The sequence below is a fragment of the Quercus lobata genome, chromosome 7 (genome assembly GCF_001633185.2).
Source record: "Quercus lobata isolate SW786 chromosome 7, ValleyOak3.0 Primary Assembly, whole genome shotgun sequence".
In the NCBI taxonomy this organism is placed as follows: domain Eukaryota; kingdom Viridiplantae; phylum Streptophyta; class Magnoliopsida; order Fagales; family Fagaceae; genus Quercus; species Quercus lobata.
Window position 1 is genome coordinate 10,666,871 of NC_044910.1, and position 8,424 is coordinate 10,675,294.

General features: G+C 37.4%; 2 protein-coding genes across 2 annotated transcripts; one reads left to right on the forward strand and one right to left on the reverse strand.

Moving 5' to 3' along the window:
• Positions 1–367: 367 nt before the first annotated feature.
• LOC115952899 (F-box protein At2g32560-like) lies at positions 368–4,462 on the forward strand. Its single transcript, XM_031070236.1, has 5 exons — positions 368–1,419; positions 1,591–1,670; positions 2,034–2,206; positions 2,385–2,459; positions 3,847–4,462. The coding sequence occupies exons 1-5, from the start codon at positions 745–747 to the stop codon at positions 4,032–4,034; spliced, it is 1,191 nt and encodes a 396-aa protein (XP_030926096.1). The 5' UTR covers positions 368–744; the 3' UTR covers positions 4,035–4,462.
• On the reverse strand, positions 4,105–8,424 carry LOC115952898 (pentatricopeptide repeat-containing protein At5g50390, chloroplastic-like). Its single transcript, XM_031070235.1, has one exon. It carries the CDS (start codon positions 7,851–7,853, stop codon positions 5,778–5,780), a length of 2,076 nt encoding a protein of 691 aa, XP_030926095.1. The 5' UTR covers positions 7,854–8,424; the 3' UTR covers positions 4,105–5,777.

Below are 8,424 nucleotides of genomic sequence, written 5' to 3' on the forward strand. Positions count from 1 at the left end.
TTTAAAAAAAAAATCATTTTTAATAAGAAAATAAAAATTCCAAGTTCAAAATTCCTCAACCATCTAAAATTCTGTAGTTTGACTAGTCTTACAGAGGTTTTAATTAGTTGGTCCATAACCAACCTAACCATATCTGTATTCTATTACATTTCCATAAATTCTGGCTAAACTCATAGATTTAGACATGTGGGGTTCTAATTGTCTCATCACCTAAATCTAACAGAAAACTGTGCCATAGATATTATTCTTAAAAAAAACTATATTCATCAATCTTGAACTGACAGCTGTCGCCCACTGGCCGTACAAATTGGTTCTCTTTCATGGGAATTCAGTGTATATGGACGCCAGATGTCAATGCATTCAAGAAGCAGCCTCGATGCTTGTTCCTTTGTTTCAATGTGGTGGTGTTGTGGTGTTATAACTACCACACCTTGTCGGTTGCGGTGTCTGCAGATGTCCTCGTTTAAAACGTATTAAATAAGGGCCAACACTCCTGACAACTCCGTCCGTTTCTGCCAAACTAACACACTTTACTCTTATTGGTGATCTTTCCTTGTCATCCTCAAAAGGAAGAAAAATGAAAAATATAGTATAAAATTGTTATTACACTTTGCCACTTTGCTCATTTATATGGTTGCATTCACCATTTGCTTCATTTGCAATTGGTTCCTTCTTTCTATCTTCTTTTTCATTTGATGCCAAACCTTGCCTTATAGACCCCATTTGATAATTTAACTTGGTCCAATGCTTTACCTCCTAATCTCTTGTGTATCCTTCTCCTTCATCTTCCTTTCCAAGTCTTTCACTCACAAGTCACTCCCTTCATGGGAGGCTGAGATGAAATTGTTGTCACCTTGGTTCTGGGGTGAATTATCAACTTTTCTTTTGTCTTGGTTCAAGAAAAGTAGGCCTGCTATCAGTTTCTTTCAAGTACCTGTATTATTCATTCCATTGAAGAACATGGGACATAGCTCAAAAGTAGAGAATGTAGAGGAGAAAGGTGATGTTTCTCTGTTGGATTTGCCTGACTTGGCCTTGGACTGCATTCTTGAACGGCTTTCGCCAGCCGGGTTATGTAGTATGGCAGCAGTGTGTAGTTCTTTGAGGGATAGATGTAGGAGTGATCATTTATGGAAGAAACACAAGGAGAACAAGTGGGATAGAGTGATTAGTGATGCTACTTATAGAGAATGGAAAATGCATGTAGTCTCAAGAAAAAGACCAACCCTTTTGGATCGAAGCAAGAGAAAAGGGTTATTTAACTCCCTTTTTGGGGATTGGCCTTCTTCATGGTTTAGACCAAAATTAGAAAGCAGCAGCAAGTCAAGGAGGTCTTTACCGGTTGATTCAATCAAGGCTTGGTATCAATCCCTTGAAAGTGGCAAGTTATGGTTTCCATCTCAAGTCTATAATCGTGAGGTGAGTGCTGCTTCTAACTAATTCCAATAACCCTGCTTATTCTTTTAACGGGTCCTTTTTTTTGGAATGCGATTTTGTATTCTATATGTTCATTTTGGGCAGTAGTAATATGATTGCTCCTTTGAATATTGAAGAATATAATGAGTCCTTTATATTTTGTTTTTGTTGCAGAATGGTAATGTTGGTTTTATGCTGTCATGTTATGATGCTGAACTTAGCTATGTCTCGAAGAATGACACCTTTCAGGCAAGGTAAAGGAAGAGAGGCCTTAAAAAATGAGTCCATGAACTTTTGTCGGTTCACTTTTGTGTGTGTCTTCATAGGCTTAGGAAACAAGTAGATATGCCAATTATATGAATTCTGAATTGTTGGCTTCTGGATAATAAATTTGGACCATGTTGACACTAGATTAATCTCTAAAATTTTAAAAATTTCAGCATTTTTAAGTTATAGCCGATGGCAATCTTTACTTGTATAAATTTTTTGTTGCTAAAAATTTGAAACAGATTTTTCACCTTGCAAGTGGAAGTAATCAATCTCAACATTGAATTTATATGTGCTAAGCTCATCTGTATTGCAGTACCCTTGAACTCAAACTGGATGTTTTATTGCAGATACTTGCCGCATGGGCGGCGAACAACAGAGGATAATATACAATGGGAGAGGCTAAGAGCACCACCGGTTGATACTCCTCCAAATGTTCTTCATGTCTCTGATTGTTTAGATGACTTAAAGCCTGGTGATCACATTGAGATCCAGTGGAGAAAAGCCAGAGAATTCCCCTATGGTATGTTTCTGAATCAGCATGCATCTGTAAGATCTTTACCTTTAATTTAACAGAATTGTTAATGTTCAATGTCTATTAGACTTTTCTCTAACAGAAGTAATAATGTTGCAACAAAATTGGTCATGTTCTATTCCATTACTTTTAGATAACAATGTAATTTCTTCTGAATGTATTGCAGGTTGGTGGTATGGAATCATTGGTCACTTGGAAGCATGTGACAGGAATGAGAATCACTGCCACTGCCATTATAGTGGTGAGAAGTTCATCTTAGATTCTGTAGTTATTATCAAGGTTTTTTTTTTTTTTTTTTTTTTTTTTTTTTTGTGTGTGTGTGTGTGTGTGTGTGTGTGTGTGTGTGTGTGTGTGTGTGTGTGTTTGTCTTTGTGTTACAGAGGGTATATGTGTAATAAAAATCTTTAATCCCATTTTTGGTGTTTCACTTTATGCTCCACTAATCCCAAGTTGCCACGTATTCGTTTCTCCTTTTTTTTCCCTTTCCTTATAAAATAACCAAAATAGAAAATAGAAAACAAAAATGAGACACATGGGATATTGCAATTAATGGAGCATAAAGTGGGACAGACGATTTCTATTCTATATATGTGGGGTTTATTTTTGTTAATTAAGTAAAAAACATCTATGTGACAAGATCTCTCTCAATTTAGAGTATGTAGGGCACTTTTCCTGTTAATCATGAGCCCTGCGTTCACATATTGGAGATTAAAAATAGTTCACTTTTGCACTTAAGATGTAATGCTTTTTGAGTCAAGGACATGTTATATGATGCTGGTATAACTTCAAACATGTACACGAGTATGTTATAAAACTATAGAGCTATATTTGTTTGTATATTTTTTTCCCATATGTGGCTTTATTTGCTGCAACTAGAAGAGTGGGCCAGGGGGTTGGGGTTCAATACATCATTATTTAATATGGTGGGATTTTAAAATGGAGAATAGGATAAAAGGGATTTAGATGAGTTGAAATTTAAAACTTCCTTCTGTGTTTCTTCCTTCTGGCATAGTATTAGAAACTAAAATATGATATCGTATAGTTAAGGTCACAAGCACGAATATAAGTGTCTGATGCAGATATCTACAGAACAATATGATAATCAGCACAGTAGAGTGTTCATCCTTTTTTGTGTGGAGTACACTTATTATTACTGTTGATGTCGATGTTGTTGTAGTTTATAATCATATTCTTACTTAATCTCCAAACCCTCAACCTAATTTGAGTTCTCAAGTGATTGTAATTTCCTGAAAAGGCAAATTATCTGTTTACATATACTTCTTTACAGTCCAACTGAATCTTTGTATTTCCTTCAGGTTCTCATTTTGACTTGATTCATGAATATAAAACTCCACCACACTTTGGCACTTACATGATCTGTTCTTAGTAGCTATCTTTAGGCACCTCTGGGGTGTGTGCTTCATTGAATTTATTTCCCTTTAAGTACTTAATGAAGGTGCCAATCCACTTACAAGTATAAGCATGCATGATGAACTTTCTTCTGAAATTTTCTTATTCTAATATGTTGCTATCCTTCAAGCATGGAGTAGAAGCATGATTAGGATCCATTTCTTTCTTTTCTGTTGACAACTTAATGTAAGTTTCTCACCGTGAGCTATTGCTGACAGATTCAGTGATATTGGAGTTCAACCAGTATTCTCCTGACTCAAAATGGAGAAGAATGGTGATAAACAGGAAGAGCCACCGGGAGGAAGGCAATGAAGTGGATGGCTTCTATGGTGGAATTAGGAAGCTTTATGAAGATGAGGAGATTGCAAGGTGGAAACGCCTTTGGCCAACCCAAATATTGGATTAGTATCATGAGTGCTTTTGTAAATAGGCCCCTCTTTTTCTTTTCTTTTTTCCTCTCTCTTTCTGGAGCTGTGAATGAGGAGAGCTCATAGTCATAGAAATCATTCGAAGAAGATGAAGATTAAGCTTAATTATTTTTGTTCGGCATAGCAAGGCCTTGAACAGATGCAAAAAGAAAAAAGCATACTATATATACCATGATATGCATTTTCCAACCTGACTAGTTTTGTACTTTGTGTTTGACATATCTTCAGGGAAATCATTTCCTTTTCTGTTTAGATATATAGGTCATAGATGGTAGAACATAGGTGCATCTATTGTAAAGATTTTGAAATTTCAGTGGTTTTTGTGAGATAATGGTACCTTTTCATCTGCTGTGAATAATCTGCACAGAAATGAAATAAATGATGTCTGAAATTTCATTCAAGATCATTTTAAGGAGCAAGATCTTAATCTGCATTTATTGAGTGGTCCAAATGTTCATTCTGCAGACTGCCGGTTATATTGAGAGTCATTTTCTTGTGATTATTGAATGACTCAAAATTCAACTAGAAACTTCATATTTTTTTTGTTTATATTCTTTTTTCTGCCGCAGTTTCTTGCTTCTATGCATTCCTCACCATTTTCATATGGTTCCCATTGATAGCCAATTTCAAATTATCTATAGTTTGCCAGAGGCCTAGCTAGAATACTCACCACAGCAATAAATCCAACATTTTATTAAGTTTATACTCTGGACAGTCCTAGCTCAAAGTCAAACTAATGAATCCTGGTTGATTAGTATCAATCTAACCATTGATCTTGGACGAAAAAAAAAAGGTTTGGATGCTACTTGATAGCATTGGTTAAATTCAGCTATATATCAAGTTGAAGGAATTCAGGCCTTCTGATTTTGAATATGTGATGAGAAGCTGTATCAAACTATCCATTATTCACATCCCAGAGGCCTTTAACCATACTAGTAATACTAAACCATAAAATACGGAGTCCAGGCTAAGGGGATCTCAGAAACTGAATTTGGAGCAAATGGCCAATAGTGAAATAGAGCTCCAGAACAATCCATACAAGAAGATAATCTATTAAGTCCTCATCAACCAGCCAAGAAGATGTAAGAGTCATGAGTACAAACTTTTTGCAGTTTTCAACTTCAAGCTTCAATCTCAGCCAAGAGGATTAAAGCTTTGTACTCTTAACTGGATACATGATTCTAAGTTGTTAGTTATTATGTGAACCTGCATTTGTTAGCATAGTGGTGGTACCAATGCCAGGTTAAAATCTCCCAAAGAGCTAGAACAGTGCTTCTTAGGAGGGAAGGGGATGGATAGGTTGAGGGCTTGAGTTGTAGCAGGGATATGCATTGAGGGAGAGCAGCCAAGAAATGGAACTTGTCAGAAAGTAAACACCAATGTGAAGGTGGCTGAGCCAGATACAGTAGTGTAAACTACACATTGTAGTTGTAACTTTTAGACACAAGAATAGAAGCCAGAGTTCTATTTGCAAAAAACTTCAGTAAATTTGTAATTTAGGCTCCTGAGACGTTTGTTTCTTATTTTAGTTCCAATTGTGTGGTGGTTTAATGTATTGTTGCAGGCGTGCATTGAAGATTTCTTACCTCTCAGTTCTAAATTGACTTTACCTGTGCTTATACTGTCTACATAAAGACACCAATAAGTGTGACTGATACGGTGTTTTTTGGTTAATAAAATATTTTTTTGTTTAATCCCTTTGATGCAAACATATTTAGTAATCACCAATAATCCCCACATGAACAACTGGCATCTCTAAAATGGTGGAATCTGCTAGCGTCCCTCACAACAATTTCACGTCCAGTAACCATGGCTATTAACTTAATTGCACTGTGGCAGTCACCACAAATCCGATGGCTCTGCACAATTTGCAGTGGTGTCCAACCTGGAGTGTTGATCAGCCCAAAAGCTATTGCCAGTTTCTCACTGTGGTACAATATAACCCGCTCTTCCTGAACATCAACATCGGGAAGCAAATTTTTTCTCTCAGGAACATAACCATGTTTTGAAATCTCTAGCATCAAGTTGTCCAATTTCTGGTATATCCCTTTCGTTTGGGCATGGCTTTTATCTCCAGAATGGAAAAAATACGGCTGCTTTTTAACTTCAATCCAACTGCATTCTGGAAGCATTCTCATACCCTTTCTTCTTAAGGTCTGAACAACAGCAGCAGCTTCCTTCAACTTGCCAGAGCTGTTGTATATATTTAAAAGCACAAAATAATTACTAAGCTTTTCAGGCTCCATTCCATAAAGCTTCTCAGCAGCCAATTTTCCAATCTCTAAATTCTCATGGACACGACAAGCTGTCAGCAGGGCAGCCCACATGTTAGCTGTAGGCCTAAATGGAGCACTTTTTATCAGTGCAAAGGCTTCATCTAAAAGACCGTCTTTACCTAATAATTCAATCATACATGCATAATGCATAGCACGGGGCTTAATCTTGTGATCCCTACTCATTGATTTAAAATACGCCCACCCACGTTCTGATAAACCTGAATAACTACAAGCAGATAAAACTGCAAGAAAGGTGACATGGTCGGGTATCATTTTTCCCTGAAGCATCTGCTCAAACATCTCAATAGCTTCTTCTCCATGACCATGATTACCATAGCCAGCAATTAAGGCATTCCAAGATATAACATTCTTTTGTGGCATCTTGTCAAAGACATGACGGGCATCTTCCATTCTCCCCCATTTGCTATAGAAATCTACAAGTGCTGTGTTCGCTACTATATCTAATCCAAAACCATGACGAACTAAACTCGCATGAGCTTGCTTAGCATGCTCTAAAGAAGCCAACCTCGTACATATTCTTAAAACCATTGAAAATGTGAAATGGTCCATTTCAACACCAGAATCACGCATCTCATAGAACTTACTGACAGCTTCTTCACTATAACCATGAAGTGCATAACCTGCAATAATGGAATTCCACCCAACTGTTGTCTTCTCCGGCATCTCATCAAATACACATTGAGCATCTTCAATGCTCCCACACTTACTATACATGTCAATTAGAGCACAAGTCACAAATATATTGTCAGCAACACCCATCTTTAAAGTACAAGTGTGAAGCTGTCTTCCCACAAAAATATGTCCCAACCCAGCGGATGCCCGAATCATCATGGCAAATGTGCGTGACCCACCATCTAAAGACTCCTCCCACATAATTAAAAACAGCCGGAACACCTCAGCATAATCACCGGAATCCACAAGCCCCCCAATTATCATATTCCAGGAGACCAAATTCTTCTCTGGCATTTCAACAAACAACTTACGCGCATCAATCATCATCCCACATTTGACATGCATAAGCAGCACCCTGTTCCTCATATACAAATCCAAGTCAAACCCATTACTGCTCATATAACTAAACACCCTTTTCACCCCTCTAATCGACTTCAAACCTATGCAAGCGCTAATCAGTGCATCATATGTGCTAGATTCCAATTCAAAACCACCCTCAAACTCCAAAATCTCAAACAACTCAAGTGCCTCCCTATACCTCTTATTTAAAACCAACTTCTCTATCTGACTACAAATCCCAGAACTGGGATGTTTTCTCATCTGGGGTTCTTCCAAAACCGTCTCTTTCCTCTCCCCAACATCAATTTTCGACGGTTTCGGCTTCAGCCATGGCTGCTGCACCCCTTGTACTTCCAGTGAACAACACCTAATCCTATCAAAAGGGTTTATCCATTTTCTCCTACTAAATGAAAAACAATACCCAGAAAACATAGATTTCCTGTCCTTGACAGTGAAAGGAAAATGGTAGCTTAGGAGTGGGATTTCCATACTCAAGATAGCACAAACAAATATCAATGTCTAATGGGTAGTAATAGAAGCTGAAAAAAAACAGAGTGTGTACCCAAACTTGTACCCTTTACTGTATGATCAAAGTGGAAGAATAGAATTGATGCCAAAACAGGCATGAGGTCAGTTTGTGAGGTCATTCAAATGCTCATCTCATGGTTCTTTTCTATTGATATCATATCAGAGCTAATGAATGGGGCAAATTCGAATGAAAAATCTTGAAGGAATGAAAGTTTGGGCCATATACACAATACTGGTTATCAACAGAATCAGGTTGGAACCTTATAAGTTGTCGAAATGGGTAACCAAAAAGATTGAAGCCTTCACACAAAATCTGTTGGTACTTCTTTGGAGAGTCACGAGGAGGAGGCTACGGGTTTGTTCTTAGCCATAGAGCAGAGGCAAGGAAAAAAAAGAGTAACAACAGATGCCGGAAGAAGGTGCAAAAAAAAAAGATAAGAAATTGGGAGTAAGAAAAAATTGTTGAGCACTTGGAAAGAATTTTGAGAATGGTGCAACAAAAGCCAAGGAGTGTCAGTAGGAGAAATGGCCA

What these genes read in the sequence shown, in the direction of transcription:
- LOC115952899 (XM_031070236.1), top strand. Translation starts at nt 745, where the DNA reads ATGCTTTACCTCCTAATCTCTTGTGTATCCTTCTCCTTCATCTTCCTT. An exon ending in AGCCAGAGAATTCCCCTATG is followed by an intron (nt 2,207 to 2,384) that starts GTATGTTTCTGA and finishes AATGTATTGCAG; the next exon opens with GTTGGTGGTATGGAATCATT. An exon ending in CTGCCACTGCCATTATAGTG is followed by an intron (nt 2,460 to 3,846) that starts GTGAGAAGTTCA and finishes TATTGCTGACAG; the next exon opens with ATTCAGTGATATTGGAGTTC.
- LOC115952898 (XM_031070235.1), bottom strand. Translation starts at nt 7,853, where the DNA reads ATGGAAATCCCACTCCTAAGCTACCATTTTCCTTTCACTGTCAAGGAC.